Below are 16,626 nucleotides of genomic sequence, written 5' to 3' on the forward strand. Positions count from 1 at the left end.
ACATCCTAATACTCAAATTAAAGATCTACCAAGTAAAAAACAAAAAAAGGAATTCATCTAATTGAAGCACAACTCTTTACAGGTAGATGATGGGGTTCAATTTATTTTATAGAATTGGCAAGAGCATTATCATTCAAAATACATATAGATGTTCACCAAAGCCTGAGAAATAATCATTAAAACAATGGTAAGCGCTGCATTTACAAATATTTCTACCTTGCTTGGTATGCTATTGCCTCTAAGACATGGTTCAAAGTCGCAGTCTCAATCATCGACTCAGAGGGTTTCGAGGCACATCGGTCTCAGCATCTTAGCTCAGAATCTTGACTGAATCCTCGTTAAAGATGGTATTGGATATCAGAGTCAGCGTGAAAAGGACTGAGGCGGATACTACTTTTTCTCATCCCCAATTGTTCTTGCTAAATAGTTCATACACTGTTTTAATTTGTCTGCTACATCACTCATGATTGGCCTTTCCGGGGAGTTACGTTTTACACAAGCCATCGCTGTTCGTACAAGCTTCCGGGCAGAATAGATGTCAAAGCGTTCAATATTTAACCTTGGATCCACAATAGCCGTGATTTCCCCCGTATCAAGGAGCAGGAGAGGAACCCATTGGAGTAGGTGAACTGTGCCCGCGCTGCTCTTTGCCACTGCAGGTTGGCCTGAAATAAGCTCCAATAGAACAATCCCAAAGCCATAGACATCATTTTCCTCACTCAACCCTGCCGTTAAGAAATACCTATGGGAAGAAGAAAAAAAAAAGTGAAGAACTATTGAAAAGTAAACTTGAATTCAAGTTCCCAAAATTAGAATTTCATTTGATTTTTAAAAGTCAATTAGAATATTTTTAGTTTAGTGACTGATCGAATTTCTATATCCATCAGTTAGTCGACATTGCATTCCAATGAAGTAAACCTTGAAAACTTACTTGGGGTCAAGGTAATGGCATGTGCCAACGACCACAGTTGATAAATAAGCAGGATCTTCATTAGGCACACTTCTAGACAACCCAAAATCTGCCACTTTAGCTTGCAATTTTTTGTTCTTTTCATTTAGTAAAATGTTTGCGGATTTAATGTCTCTGTGGATTATGGGTGTCTTGCAACCATTATGTAAATATTCCAGTCCGACAATTCAAATTCCCTGGTAATTAGTATAGGAAAAGAATTTATGAAACACAACTAGAGGTATAGAAGAAAACTTCTCCATTCATCTGAGAGCACAATCTAACCTTGCGCTACATCAAGTGCTATTCCAATTCTTTGTTTCCAGTTCAAAACAGCTTCATTTTCATCTGCACTCATGGCATAAGAGAATTATTTTTTTCTTTTTTTGTGTTTTTGCAGTTTTGGCTATAAAAGGAAACCCTGATAATATCTGTACTTAAAAATATTGCAAAAATAATCAGAATTAGCAGAAGAGTGGTTTCACATCTTCATATAAGCCATAGCTTTGTTATTAATTGGTTTCTATTGTGAGTCATGTTATCAAAAGCAATGGGGCTTGAGGAGAGATGAATTGCCCACATATACAATTACAGATTGTATCGAGGGGTATTAGAGAAATGGATACCTGATAAATACTTTCTTAAGCTCCCCGGCCCATATACTCATAAATGAGTGTCATGGTTGAACTTTCAAAATGGTATCCAAGCAGAGAAACCAAGTTTGTATGGTGAACTCTTGTCAACAGCTCAGCCTGTCACCCAAACCAACACCCAGCAATATTCAAATTAAGTTTCAATTTTTGTTTGCATCAAGCAATGTATAACTGCACAATAGCTAGTTCAAAATCAGAATAACTTGAATGCTACTATAGAGAAGCTTGCCTGTGTCTGAAATTCCCTGAATCCTCTATTTAAAGCTGAAAGCTTCTTGACAGCCACCTCAATTCCATTGCATAAATGACCAAGGTAAACCGGGCCAGATGCACCATATCCAATTTCGTAAGTGATTCTTGCAACTTTGGAGTAACTCATATCTTTAGCTGATAAGATCATAGTACATGTAATCAGCACTTCAGTATCACAAGTTGTTCTTAAAGTAATTCCACAAGACAGATAAGAATATACCATGTGGCAATTTCTTTTTAGATCTTCCCAAGTTGTTTAATGCACCAGAGGTGTCTAAAACTGAAGCAATTGATCTACATGCTGGACCAATTATTTTCTTTTTCTTCTCCATCCTCTTCTCCTCCTCCTTCTCCTTAGCCTTCTCATACGAGTCTGTCTTATGGAAATCCGGATTTCCATCCAAACTGGCATGAAAGCAGATAATTACTTACTATTTCAACACATATTCATATTGGATAAGAAGAAGAAAAAGAATTGAATCAAAACTTTAAACATCTCAAATTCTTTCAAACAATCTTCGTTTCTGAAAATTCTCATATTTCAAAATATTTTCAGAGGATTGTACCATGAGATAAGCAAAAAAGAGGTCATCCTACAAATAATCACAATTCTATAAAATCATATAATTTCAAAAGAGTGTTTTTCCAAATAAAGTGCACCAAAGAAAGAAGGATTTGCACCATGACTTGAGCAGTCTAAACTATATGTACCCATTTTTGACAAATATTATTCTACCTTTCTTCAGCAGTCATTGCAGCTTCAATACCAGCAGAATCATGGTCCTCTACCAAATTGTTAGTTCTTTCATGGGCCATCACTATTTTTAGACATTCTCTTAATTCTACTACTATGTCGCTCATAGTAGGCCTCTCAGTGGAGCTGAATGATACACAGGACATTGCTATCTCTATAGTTCTCCTGGCAGAATTGGTCTCAAATTCTCCTTGTAACCTTGGATCTACAATCATTCTTATATCCCCTTTTGCAATGATGGGGCGGACCCAATTTGCTATGTTACATAGGTTCTCTTTTGTTATCTTTATGATTGCAGGCCTACCTGAAATAAGCTCCAACAAAACAATCCCAAAGCTATAAACATCGGTTTTCTCATTCGGCACTGAGCTTCTGTGATATCTACATGAAAAACACACCAACAACCTCAGTTGATTTTGATAATGAATAAAGAAAAGAACTTGAGTTTGTTCTGAAAGAGAAGTTTCTGATAAAATTTTGATTAGCCTTAGGTACTTGTTTGTAGGAAGAAGTGACAGTCAGTTCTTAAGGATCAATGCATGCTAACCAACAAAAATGTCAATCAGAACTCAAATGGCAATAGAGACTCTGTTTTCAGTTTCATTAATATTCTTTATTCATTTACTAAGACATCCATCAGTCTCATAGCAATCTATTTAAGTAATAAAGGGCACTTACTCAGGGTCGAGGTAGCCAGGTGTGCCAACAATTGCAGTTAGTACATAGCTTCCACCTTCAGCAGGCATACTTTTAGACCACCCAAAATCTGCCACTTTGGCTTGCAATTTTTCATTCAATAGGATGTTTTCAGTTTTGACATCTCTATGGATTATGGGTGGGTTGCAACCATTGTGTAAATATTCCAGTGCTACAATTCAAATTCCACTTTAACTTAGTTTAGGAAAAGTGGCATAAAAAGGAACCACACAACTATAAGAAAATTTTTATTTTATCTGCTCATTGGCAAACCTTGTGCTGCATCAATTGCTATTCGAAGTCTTTGTCCCAACTCAGGACAGCTTCTGTTTTACCTGCACGCATGACATAATAAATCATTTTTTTTTGCATGCGCTTTTGCAATTACTTGAAAATATAACAGAAATAATCAAAATTTAGCAGAATAGTAGTTTCAAATCATAATTTCATCCATAGTTTTGCACTATCTTTAGAACTACTCCATGGTTCGGTCAAAATATGGGATTTTTAGACATGAATGTCTAAATTGATTCTATTCTGATTAATCAAATTTCAATGAGGCACATTAACAGCAAATCTCATTTAGGGGTACAATCAACTACCTACCTGATAAATATGCTTTTACATTCCCCTTTGCCATATACTCGTAAATGAGCACCATGTTTGAACCTTCATCACAGTATCCAAATAGAGAAACCAAGTTTTTATGATGAACTCGTGTCAAAAGCTGAGCCTGTCACTCAAATCAACAACATTCAAATTGATTTTCCTTTTTGTTTGTCTGGTAATGAGTAACTGCACTATAGCTAGTTCAAATCCATAATAACTTGAATGCAAGTATAGAGAAGTTTTACCTCAGTTTTGAATTGCTTTGACCCTAGAATTGATGAAGGTGACAGCTTCTTGACTGCAACTTCAGTGCCATTACTTAAATCACCATGATAAACTATTGATGATGCTCCTCTTCCAAGCTCCTTTTGGAAATTGTCAGTGATTCTTTCAACCTCAAAATAAGTAAGGTGTTGGTTCTTTGGCTCAAATGTTTTATCATCCTCATTAGGTTTGACAACAATGTCTACAGAGTAAAATCATGGTACATGTAATCAGCATTTCTGTATAACAAGATTTCTCTTAAAATTGCCCCATAAAACAAATAGGAGTAAACTATGTTGCCATCTCATTTCAGAATTTCTAAGTTGACTAACTCACCTGATGGGACTACAAATGAAGTAATTGATGCACTGCTGGAACAACAATATTCTTCTCCTCCTTTTCCTTGGCCTCCTCATATGAGTTTGTACTACAAAAATCCAGATTCCCATTGAAACTCCAAACTAAGGTCAAACAGATAATATATGTAAAAGTGGGAACAAGAACTATTGAAAAATCATTGTTATTTGTTATCAAATACTCCTTGAACTTTTATAATTTACTGGCTGTTTTGACTTCATTCTTGTTAGATAGACCTTCCTAGGAAAAAGAAAAAATGACTCAAAATAAAGAAAACAAGCACTTCCTGTCACTTTAAACACAACAAATGCCTTCTTGCAAACAATCAATTTTCTAAAATTTTTCATACTAATTTAAAAAAATTGAAAGGAAGAGGATTGTACCATACGAGATGGTGAGAGGTTATCCTGTAGATAATCAGAACTCTATAAAATCATGTAATTTAAAAAAATGTGTGTTTTTCCAAATAAAGGCACTATGAATTGGGCAGTCCTCAACAATATATATGCACCAATTTTTTGGCAAATATCTCCACCTTTCTTGGATAGCCATTGCAGATTTAATACCAAAAGGACCTTGGTCCTCTTCCACATTTTCAGTTCTTTCATGGGCAGCTTCAATACCAACAGGACCATGGTTCTCTTCCACATTGTCAGTTCTTTCTTGGGTAGCTTCAATAGCAACAGGACCATGGTCCTCTTCTGCATCATCAATCCGTTCATGGGCAGCTTCAATATCAACAGGACCATGGTTCTCTTCCACATTGTCGGTTCTTTCTTGGGCGGCTTGAATAGCAGTAGGACCATGGTCCTCTTCTACATCATCAGTTCTTTTATAGGCAGCTTCAATACCAACAGGACCATGGTTCTCTTCCACATTGACAGTTCTTTCATGTGCAGCTTCAATACCAACAGGACCCTGGTCCTCTTTAGCATTGTCAGTTACTTCATGGACAGCTTCAACAGCAAGAGGACCATGGTCCTCTTCTGCATCATCAGTTCTTTCATGGGCAGTTTCACTACCAAAAGGATCATGATCCTCTTCCACATTGTCAGTTCTTGCCTGGACAGTTTCAATACTAACAGGACCCTGGTCCTCTTCTGCGTTGTCAGTTCTTTCATGTGCGATGGCTATTTTCAGACATTCTTTTAATTCCACTACTACATAACTCATGGTTGGCCTATCTATGGAGCTGACTGGGACACAATACATTGCTGTCTCTACAGCTCTCTGGGCAGAATTGGGGTCAAATTCTCCTTGTAACCTTGGATCTACAATCATTTTTATATCACCTTTCGCAGTGACTAGGCGAACCCAATCTGCCATGTTACATGGGCTCTCTTTTGTGATCTTTATGATTGCAGGTCAACCCGAAATAAGCTCCAATAAAACAATCCCAAAGCTATAAATATCAGTTTTCTTACTTGGTACTGAGGTTTTGTCGTACCTACATGAAAAACATGCTAACAGCCTCAGTTGATTTAAACTAAAAAATAAAAAAACTGAAATTCAGTTTGTCCTAAAAGAAAAGGTACTGATGAAATTTTCGATTGCTTAGCTGCTTGTATGTTAAAAGAAGTAACAATCAATTCTTAAAGAGCAACTCATACTCAAGAGCCACAATGACTTAAAGCCCAATCAAATTGAGATGACACAAATTCTGTTATAAGTTTCACGTCATTGATTTTCTACAACACTCATCAATTTAATAGCATTGGCTTTCAGTGAAATAACAAAGGGTACTTACTCGGGGTCAATGTACCCCGGTGTGCCAACAATTGCAGTTGATACATAGCTTCCACCTTCAGAGGGCATACTTCTAGACCACCCAAAAGCTGCAACTTTGGCTTGAAATTTTTCATTCAATAAGATGTTTTCAGTTTTAACATCTCTATGGATTATGGGCGGATTGCAACCATCATGTAAATATTCCAATGCTACAATTCAAATTCCAATTCACTTAGTTCAGGAAAAAATAGTAGAAAAAGGAACTAGACGGGCATAAGAAATTTTTTTTTAAGTTAATCTGCTCATTAATTAGTGAACCTTGTGCCGCGTTAATTGCTATTTGAAGCCTTTGTTCCCAACTCAAGACAATTTCTTTTTTGCCTGCATGCATGCATGGTAAATTATATCTTTATCAGACTTTTGCATTTACTTGAAAATACCACAGAAATAATCAAAATGTGGCATAATAATAGTTTCAAATCTTGAATTTAGCCATTATTTTGGTACTATCTTAGAACTATTAGATAAATTTCAGGAAGAAGAAACAGAGGAGAAGAAGAAGAAGAAGAAGAAGCTGCAGAAACAAACTTTTGTATTCTGTGAACCGTACCAGAAGGACATTACAGAGAGAGATCTATCTTGCACTACATGACAAAGAGAGCTCCCTCATTTGTGCAGGTGTCATCCTATAATTAATCCTCACTAGGTAATATATTATTAGTTCTAACACTATTCTATGGGTTTTGTCAAAATGCATGGTTTTTGGACACGAATGTTGAAACTCCACCTATTTCTAACAAACCAAACTTTAATGGGGTATGGAAGGAATTAAAATAACCACATTTACCAGAAATCTCATTCAGTGGTACAATACAACTACGTACCTGATAAATACTCTTTTAAATTCCCCTTAGCCATATGCTCGTAAACGAGCACCATCCTTGAACCTTCGTCACAGTATCCAATTAGAGAAACCAAGTTTTTATGATGAACTCTTGTCAACCGCTGAGCCTGTCATTCAAATCAACTCTTGTCAAACCAAGTTTTTGTTTGTGTCAAGCTATGTAGCTGAACTATAGCCAGTTCAAAATCAGAATCACTTGAATGCAAGTACAGAGAAGCTTGCCTCAGTCTTGAATTGCTTAAACACTAGAACTGATGAAGGTGTCAGCATCTTGACTGCAACTTCAGTGCCATCACTTAAATGGCCAAGGTAAACTTCTGCTGATGCTCCTTGGTCAAGCAGCTTTTTGAAGTTGCCAGTGATTCTATTGACCTCAGAGTAACTAAGGCGGGGGTTCATTGAGTCCAATGCCATACCACCTTCATTAATTAGGTTGATTTACAACAATATCACAGCTAGTTAGAGCATTGTAAATGCAATCAGCATTGTCACAAGTTTTTTCTTAAAATACCCGAGAAGACAAAGAAGAATACCATGTTGTTTTCTCCTTTTAAATATCCACAAGGCTGCTACTTCACCTAATAAGAGGACTAGAACTGAAATGGATGCAACTAATGGAACAATAACATTATTACTGAACTTCTCTTTGTCCTCCTCTTCCTCACAAGAGTTTTTCTTACAAAGATTCGGATTGCCATCCAATCTACCATCAACAAAGCTAATATATGTCAGAGTGGCAGGAAAAAAAAAAATTCTCAAAACAGAGGAAAATAAGAATTCGTCTTGGATTCTGAAAGAAAAGTTGGAACTGAGGACAGCTACTAAGAATAAAATGAATAACCACCAAGAAAACTTGAAATAAAGGTTAATTTTGAGCAACCAGACCTCAAAGACACGGATCCATTTCTAGATTTTTCAATGAGAGCCAATGGAACTGATCCTGTGAGATTATTCCCTGACAAGTTCCTGCAAAAGAACACAGAATTTGGGCATCAGTTCCTTTTGCTGATTAATTAAGATAAAGCTTTGCAAAGAAAAGATTTTAAAAACTTACAGGGTCTTCAAGGAAGGCAGTTTAGATAGAAAGTTTGGCACTTCTCCAGTCAAACTATTGTAAGATAAATCTCTGTAATGAAAGGGTTGCTTTAGTAAGTAGCTGTACTTATTCAATATGCCATGGGAACGTGCATGCAAGTGGTCAATCCTTGACAGCATTGCCTCTAAAGCAAAAGAATAGGTGAAATTCTAGCCCATTACCATGAACTTTTCTTAGCTACATACCAAGTGCCACCACTTCATATATGTATATATAGTACTTACAAAGATTTTAATGATGTGAGATTGGAGAATGAAGAATCTATCTTCCCAGTTAACTTGCTCCAAGAAAGGTTCCTGCTTACCAGTTAGAGTGACATTAGTATCTGGACATCTTTTCTATTTACTGAAGAGAAGCAAAATGTAATAACAGTTACAGTAATAATTAATTGAAATTATGTTTCTTCAAATCTGTGTCTTTTTTTTTTTTTTTTTTTTTTTTTTGCTGCATAAACTCACAAAGAGACGATGCTAGGGGAAATGGGACTGTTGTCACTGCAGCTCAGGCCATTCCATGAGAACTCAATGGGAAGACATGGATCTCCTTGCCAGTTTTTCTTCACCTTGTACACTGCCTTGATTTTCTTGATAGCATCAACTAGTTTTGATTTCCAAGAATAGACAAAGATGTAAGTGGCTCATGTGTGGGCTTTTCAAATGTTACAAACCACAAAGAAAAGAAAAATACAGATAAAGAATCGGGAAGAATTGTTTAGTATGGCAAATTTGGAAGTAAGAAATCAAATCAACAAATTCCAATCCTAAATCTAGTACATTCTCATGGAATCAGACAGAGATATAAACAGTCCCAGAACAAATCCAATCTGTCAAGAGGAGGTTTATCTGTTGCCTCCCACAATTTAAATAATCTTATTCATAGGCACTGGAGAGTGATCTAGACAAAGATCCTATTCTCTTTAAGTCCTTAAGAAATATGAGGACAAGGACACATACCATTGCTCTGGACAGTTGATGATTGAAACAACTGTTTTATCTCATAAATCTCCAAAGCATTGAGAATTGGTGGAAGAGTGGATCTGTGTGTCTTAAAAATTGAAAGTGATAGCTCAGATGATGCACTTATGGAATGTGCACTAAATCCAGTATGTGGAACCAATCTTCCAGGAACAATAGGTTCAGGACTCCAGAACCAACCATTAAGTGATACATACAATTCTCTCAACTGGTTGGATTGGAGCTCCTCAACCTCAGCAAAGTGCGTGTATACATAGAACTGTCGAGTAGAATTGTCCAGATTCCAGTGGAATTCCAAGGGATATCTTTCATCACCAGGGGTTACAGCAGTTGCCATGACCTTGGATGGAGGTTTGAAGTGGTTATCACTTAAAGTATCACTACTATAGGATGTGCTCACTGATTTCCAATAAGGCCGGCTGAATGGTTCCCAAACGCGATCAAAAGCGTCATCTTTGTATCTGGTGAGAATTATATAATTTGTTAGTTTAAGTCATTTAGAAATACACAAGCTTAAGGTGAAAGAAATTAAGGAAATTAAGTAGTGAATATTGGGTGATAGGTGATAATGTTAGTGACCTACTCACAGCATGCCTCACCTGACTGTCTGACTTGTTGAACCAATATCAAGCCTCTTAAAGAGTATCAATGATCCAGATTGAGTTGTATAAATGGAATTATTCAGTTGTCTCAACTCTAATGCCGATATGAAAGGTGACCCAAAACCAGTGTTCACTAGGCAGACATCTATGTGACCTGTTCTTGGGACATGTATAATTTCCCTCCTGACAATATCATATGAATGGTTGAATTTCACAGCATCCCATTCATTAACACCCAGATATAGTTTGAACTCTGGAAGTTGATTCTTGGAGTCATAGTTCCCATACATGAAGGAAGCTCTGATCAAGTACTTATTATCTTTGCCTTGTTGTGGTTGAAGAGTGTAACAATTCTTGGTTCCTTCTGGAAAGCTTCTCACAGTCATAAGCTGCTGATCTGGAGTTCCAAACCTGGATCTGTGTTCCATGGAAACATCATAATTTATTCCAGTGTCTATGAATTCTGAGTCTGACATGTAATATATTTCAGTTGCGGCATCAAAATAGCTGGAACCCGGATTTATCCCACAATCGATGCTTATGAAGCCTACAAAATTTCAAACTCTCCTTGTCAAGTCAATAAGTAGTATGCTCATGTGAGATATGAGTACATGAGAGGGGCAGATCAATGTAAAATCTAGCTTGTATTGAATGTTAACTAAAATATCATACCCAATGTTAATATAACTAATTCACTTAAATTATCTAGTAAGAAAATACAAAAATAAGATCCTACTGATATAATAATTTTGAATTTTTTTTTTATAGGGAAACGAAACTATTACTAACAGGGCCAACCAAATATATGAAAGGGCACAAATTGATGATAAAATGAGGAAGAACAAGAAAAAAAAAATTGTTGACCCCTAATTTTGTCATGGGTAGCATAATACGCAAATGCCATATGTGTTCATATCTCATGCATTTGTTTTGATGAGTATTGGTCATGTTTTTCAAGAGCTTCCACACATCCAAAATGCCTATTATTTAGTGTGTAAAGATTGGCTCAGGGATTCCCATGCAACGTGCAAAATTTGACGGTGTCAAATAGTGAGACACACTACCAAAATCCATATCTAAACTTTGACATCAGCTACTGGATAGCACCCAAGCCAATACCAAATGCAATTTCTGAGGTCCCTTATCAAAATTTTAATATCAGTCATTGGTCATTTTGAAATTGATACCAGGAAATAGAAATCAAAATTTTGATTTCTCCTAGAATTCCACATTTTTCATGCAATTCTTCCTCTCAACTACAAGTTTTTCTAGAATCTTCTTCAGTCGTACCACAGGATTGTAAAGGAACACATGGATTAAGCTCAAGTTAATTCTCTTACATGTGTTGGTGATGAAAGTAAAGAGAACAGAGGATTAAGCAAGCGAAGAGGGTTTGAGGAGAACAAGATTGCTGTGAGAGGTTCAGCTGGCAAAGTCAGCATCATCCTTTGGTATAACTTCTCATTTCTTTCATTATCCGTATTGAACATACTTTCTTGACTGAAATTCTTTTTTTTTTCTATTGAGTAAAGCAAAAGTATATTATAAACAAAAAAAAAAGGACAAAAGAGCATTCCAAAGTACACGGGAGGTATACAACAAATACTTAAAAGCACAAAAAAAGGACGAGGACAAACAAAAACTACATCCTCCTCAACAAGAACCCACCCAATCCACAAAATCTACAACTGAAGAAGGGCCGGAAATTAAAAACAACCAAGACCAATCCTATAGATTACAATGGAAAGCAAGTTCTAGTCCTTGAACAGATTGTTCCTCATTCTCAAAAGCTCTTCTATTTCTTTCCTTCCAAGGAGCAGCCCACCACACCTTTTTCTGCCTTTGACCGACAAAAGAACCATGCCATCCTAGAAGTATGTCTCTAATAGAAGAAGGAAGTGTCCAAAGCACACCAAAAAAGAACACTAGATTCCATAACACTATTGTCTTAACACAATGGACAAGAATGTGACCAATGGTCCTTTCCTCTTCAAGACAACGAAAACATCTGTTTGCTAAATACCACCCTCTCCTTTTTAAACAATCCAAAGTTAACACCTTCACCCAAGAAGCCTCTCAAGCAAAGCAACTAACCTTGGAGGGTACCCACGAATTCCAAATCACACTAGCAGGAAAGGGCACAGAACTTTCAGTCTCCAAGGCCAAATATAAGGCTTTAACAGAAAACTTCCCATATTTCTATCCTGACCAAATCACTTTATCTTCTTAATCCTTACACGTCCTCCTCCTTTGCAAACTCAAGAGAAATTGCTCCACCAAATCCAATTCCCAATCATTAAGAGCATAAAGTGAGGGGCTCAACACCCCCGTTCAACTATTGAGTGCCAAACATCCACCACCTAATCCTCCTTAAGATTAGCAATAGCATAAAAAGCAAAGTAGACAATGCCACATCACCATACTTATCCTTTCAAAATTTCACCCTTCGCCCACTACCAACCGAGAAGACAACTCTATTAGATATTAGCTCCCATTCCTTTCTAATGGTTTTTCATAATCCTACCTTATAACTTCCTCTCACCACCTTAGATCGCCACCCTCCCTCTTCCACCTCATACTTGCCACTTATAATTTGCTTCCACAAAGCCCCCTTATACTCTGCAAACTGCCAACTCCATTTACTTAGAAGGGCTTTGTTAAGCTTAGCAAGATTCTTTACCCCCAATCCACCCCTACTCTTATCTGTACAAACAATAGACCACCTTACTAAGTGCGGCTTTCGCTCTAGTGTTCCTCCTCCCCAAAGGTAATTCCTTTGAATCTATTCCAACCTCATCCTAACTGTCCTTGGAATATAGAACAAGGACATGCGTATATCAGCATGCTAGAAAGAGTGTTTCAAATAAAGGTAAGCCTCCCACCCTTGGATAAGTACTATCTTCTCCAAATGGCCCGCTTCCTTCGAAACCTCTCCTCCACCTCATCCCATACTACCATAGACTTCAAAGGGGCCCCAAGGTGAAAACCCAAATAAGATGATGGAAGTATTCCCACCTTGCATCCAAACTCAAGGGCTACCTCTTCTACATTCTCCACCCTTCCCATCGGAATTAACTCGTTTTTTTCCAAGTTGATGCTAAGCCCCGAGATGGCCTCAAACCACATAAATAACCAAGCTAAGTTAACTGGTCTTGATTCGGTTTGGACAACACTAACGTATCATCGACAAACGAAAGGTGGAAAATAACCACTCCATCTCCACATCTTCCATTCACTCTCCAACCTGGCAAAAAACCACCATCCTTAGCCTTTTTGAGCAAACAGCTTGTAGAGACCACCCACCAAACTGATAGGCCTAAAGCCCTTTAGGTCTTCAGCTCCCCCTTTCATAGGGAATAGGACCAAAAAAGTAGCATTCAAACTCTCCACGAAACGGCCCCTTTCATAAGAATCCCTAAAAGACCCCATCACCTCTTCCTTCACAAAATCCCAACTGAGCTACCAAAAAGTCATAGGAAAGCCATCAGGACCTTGTGCTTTGTCTCCATTAAGATCTGAAAGGGCTGTGAACACCTCCTCCTCAGAGAAAAGGACCTCCAGATATGCTGCATCTTGATTCCCTGACACCTCAAAAGAAAGCCCATTGACAATAGGCCTCCATTCCCCTGTCTCAGACAAAAGAACCTGAAAAGCCTGAACCACCCCCTCCTTAATCTCTCTCTCCTCTGTAGCCCAACACCCATTAATTCTAATCTTTGCTAACTGATCCCTTCTCCTGTGAGCATTAGCCATTTTATGGAAAAAGTTAGTGTTTCTATCTCCTTCCTTCAACCACAACTCTCTTGACTTCTGCCTCCACAAGGTTTCCTTGTGAAGGGACCAGTTCTTGTACTCTTCCCTTGCCAGATTCCTATCATTCTGCTCCTCCCCAGTCAACACTCTGGATGATTCCTCAGAATCCCGCAAAGCCTCCTAATTTAGAGTCCTCTCCTTACCAGACGAGGCATTGCCAAAGACCTTTGTTGAGGTCCTACAATCTCTTTGTTTCAAACCTTCAACTTAGCCTTCAAAGCTTTCAATTTTTCTGTCAGAATGTAGCTGTAAGAACAGTTGAAACTGAAACCCGACCACCAAGACTGCAATAAATTTTTGAAACCTTCCACCTTCAACCACATGATCTCAAACCTAAACGAGGAAGGGCCACTTCTTAAATCCCCCTCATCTAGCAGAATAGGAAAGTGGTCAGAAACAGGTCTAAGCAAGATGCTTTGGACCAGTCCAGACTGGGATTGATTATTTAACCCTCCCCTCCAAGTGAACGAACCCCCCTGTAGAGGCAAATCTTTCAGTTCTAGGTCATCAATGACCTTTGAAAATCTTCTCATATCTACCCGCGACTGACTGCCTCTGCTTTTCTCCCTTGGGAATCTCACTAAGTTAAAGTCCCCACCAATACACCAAGAGTCACCCCAAAACCCCTTGATGCCCCAATTCTCCCCAAAAGTCTTCTCTAAACCTCCTTACCATAGGGCCATACACGGATACACCCCAGTAAAATATCCACGTAAATCTATCCTCACAATTTCTGAAACAGCAGGATATTGAAAATTATCCTGTTTCCATACCCACCTACTCAAGCACCCTACTATCCCAAAAAACCAAAACTCCCCTGCTGCAGCCCGAGAATTCAAAGCACCCCACTCTAAAACTCTTCCCACTCCAGGACTTCGCACAATACCCATAGACATGTCTTGAATCTTGGTTTCTTAAAGATAAACCAAACCCACTCTCTGGGACTTGATTAAGGCCTTAATAACTTTCCTTTTATCACTGTCATTAACCTCCCTCACATCCCAAGAGAGGATTTTTAGCTTCATTTATCCACTACAACCAGAATCCCCCCTCTTTAGATTGACTATTCCCCCCAACCTGTTCTGTTATAATTGACAGAACATTCTAACTTCCTCAACTTCCTTTTGAACCTAGACTTGATCCTTCTTTTTCCACTCTTCTCCTCTTTGTGCTTCAGCTTTTTAAGCAAAGCCAATTTCCTTCTCAAAACCTGTTGTTGGCATACCCAATAATTTTCTGAACTGTGCAAGACAACTCATGGACCAACACTCTGATGACTCCCCCTCCCCCTCGATATGATCACTAATCAAAGTCAAAGCCCTTTCGCCCCAGGTCCCTGTTACATCCCGTTCCTCTTCTTCAACAGACCGAGACTCCATTATCCCCACCCAAACTCATTTATATAAACAAATTCTCATCCTTGTTCTGATAAAAAATTTAGATAAGGCAAAATATGAATTCGGAATGAGAATTTCCTATACTTCCCCCACCCACCCTCTTTTATTTATTTATTTTTAAATTAATTATATTAAAAATAACTATATTTTATAAACAAATAAATTTAATAATCATTATAACTTATTTTATTTTAGAAATAGATTTTTTTATTTTTTTCCTTTATGTGTTATAAAAAAAATGAAAATTAAATTAAATTATTTTAAAATTTAATTATATAAATAATTGAGGTGAGATGGGCATACAATTAAAGACCTATAAAACTCCATTCTATTACTATCCCTAAAAATAGTAACAAAGATTAAATTAATTAGTTTTCCAAATGGAGATTCATACATGTTATTTAGTTTATATATTTGCAATTTAATATAGTTACTTGTAATTTCGTTGAAGATATAAAGAATAAAGTATGTACTAAAGAATAGTTTAAGGTTTAAGATTAGACTAAAATGTTAGGGCTTGTTTAATAATTATTTTTGAAAATAATTTTGAAATACAGTTTTTAAGAACAATTTTTGAAATTTGTTTTTGGATTTTTATAAAACAAAAATTTGTTTGAAAACCTAAAACATTTTTAGCCTATTTTTAAATATGTTTTAAAAATTATATTTTTTATATATAATGTTATATTTTTAATTATTCTGCATGTTTGTTTAATTATTTATTAAAACAATTTTAAAAAAATAAGTAAAAATAATAAAAAAAAAATAACTAAAAAAAATTCTGAAAATACTTTATTTTATATTATTAAGAACAATAAATAGAAACAGTTTTTTGTTATCAAATGTATTTTTTATCCTCTAGCACAAAAAATTGTTTTAAAAAATAGTTCTCAAACCTATATAAATATGACTAATAGAAATATAAAAATAATGCATAAACCATAGAAAGAAATTTAAAAGTAAATCTCCCAAAAAAAAATAATAATAAATATTCCAATGATCCCAATTGTTATGAAAGAATACTACCACTGAAGAGGTTGTAACAATTGAATGTAATCTATTAACAGAAACAAGAAAGAAGGTTTGTTTGACAACTGTTTTTAAAAACAGTATTTTGTTCTTGGGAACAACAAATAAGGAAAACATGTTTGACAACTAAAGAATAATTTTTAAAAACTGTTTTTTAAAACAGTTATCAAACGGGCGAGCAACTCTTCAAAGGAAAGTTCCTCGGAGCTAGTCCTGGACATACAGAGTGCATATGAGAGATCTAGGGGAGGGAGATGGCAAGAAATCATGAGATGTGAGAGAGATATGCGCACCGGATTGATCCTGGCCATGAACCATAGCAGTAAAAGCCAAATATCCAGAAAGAACAATTAACATTTCCATTGGTCTCCTTGTTTGCCTCCTCAGCAATGAAGGGGAGCCTCGATCACCCAGTTCTCAAGAGTCGATACAAATCTATATGTCCATCGATCACCCATTTCCAACCCAGTTCTCAAGAGTCAATACAAGTCTATATCTCCATTGCTCACCCATTTCCAACCCAGTTCTCAGGAGTCAATACAAGTCTAT

General features: G+C 36.8%; 1 protein-coding gene and 1 long non-coding RNA gene across 3 annotated transcripts in view; both read right to left on the reverse strand.

Annotated features, from left to right (window-relative positions):
* Positions 1-81: 81 nt before the first annotated feature.
* LOC117910781 lies at positions 82-1,606 on the reverse strand. Its single transcript, XR_004650786.1, has 4 exons — positions 1,576-1,606; positions 1,235-1,297; positions 932-1,146; positions 82-742 (listed from the first exon to the last, which is right to left on the reverse strand). It is a non-coding gene; the product is annotated as an uncharacterized LOC117910781 (long non-coding RNA).
* A 4,275-nt stretch (positions 1,607-5,881) lies between these two features.
* Positions 5,882-16,626, reverse strand: part of LOC117910779 (putative leucine-rich repeat receptor-like protein kinase At2g19210) — a 56,576-nt gene continuing 45,831 nt past the window's right edge. Inside the window, exons 1-13 of one of the 2 annotated variants that reach the window (XM_034824928.1) lie at positions 16,371-16,551; positions 9,836-10,385; positions 9,216-9,697; positions 8,721-8,859; positions 8,487-8,558; positions 8,221-8,292; positions 8,052-8,132; positions 7,700-7,869; positions 7,389-7,585; positions 7,147-7,273; positions 6,581-6,643; positions 6,282-6,471; positions 5,882-5,981 (exon numbers count right to left, since the gene is read on the reverse strand). In XM_034824928.1, the coding sequence (XP_034680819.1) occupies positions 5,900-5,981; positions 6,282-6,471; positions 6,581-6,643; positions 7,147-7,273; positions 7,389-7,585; positions 7,700-7,869; positions 8,052-8,132; positions 8,221-8,292; positions 8,487-8,558; positions 8,721-8,859; positions 9,216-9,697; positions 9,836-10,385; positions 16,371-16,440 (2,295 nt within the window). In that variant the 5' untranslated portion in view covers positions 16,441-16,551 and the 3' untranslated portion in view covers positions 5,882-5,899. Of the gene's footprint in view, positions 5,982-6,281; positions 6,472-6,580; positions 6,644-7,146; positions 7,274-7,388; positions 7,586-7,699; positions 7,870-8,051; positions 8,133-8,220; positions 8,293-8,486; positions 8,559-8,720; positions 8,860-9,215; positions 9,698-9,835; positions 10,386-16,370; positions 16,552-16,626 lie in introns of those variants that run through there. The other variant, XM_034824927.1, reaches the window with a different exon arrangement.

This window comes from Vitis riparia, unplaced genomic scaffold, assembly GCF_004353265.1.
Source record: "Vitis riparia cultivar Riparia Gloire de Montpellier isolate 1030 unplaced genomic scaffold, EGFV_Vit.rip_1.0 scaffold849_pilon_pilon, whole genome shotgun sequence".
Taxonomy (NCBI): Eukaryota; Viridiplantae; Streptophyta; class Magnoliopsida; order Vitales; family Vitaceae; genus Vitis; species Vitis riparia.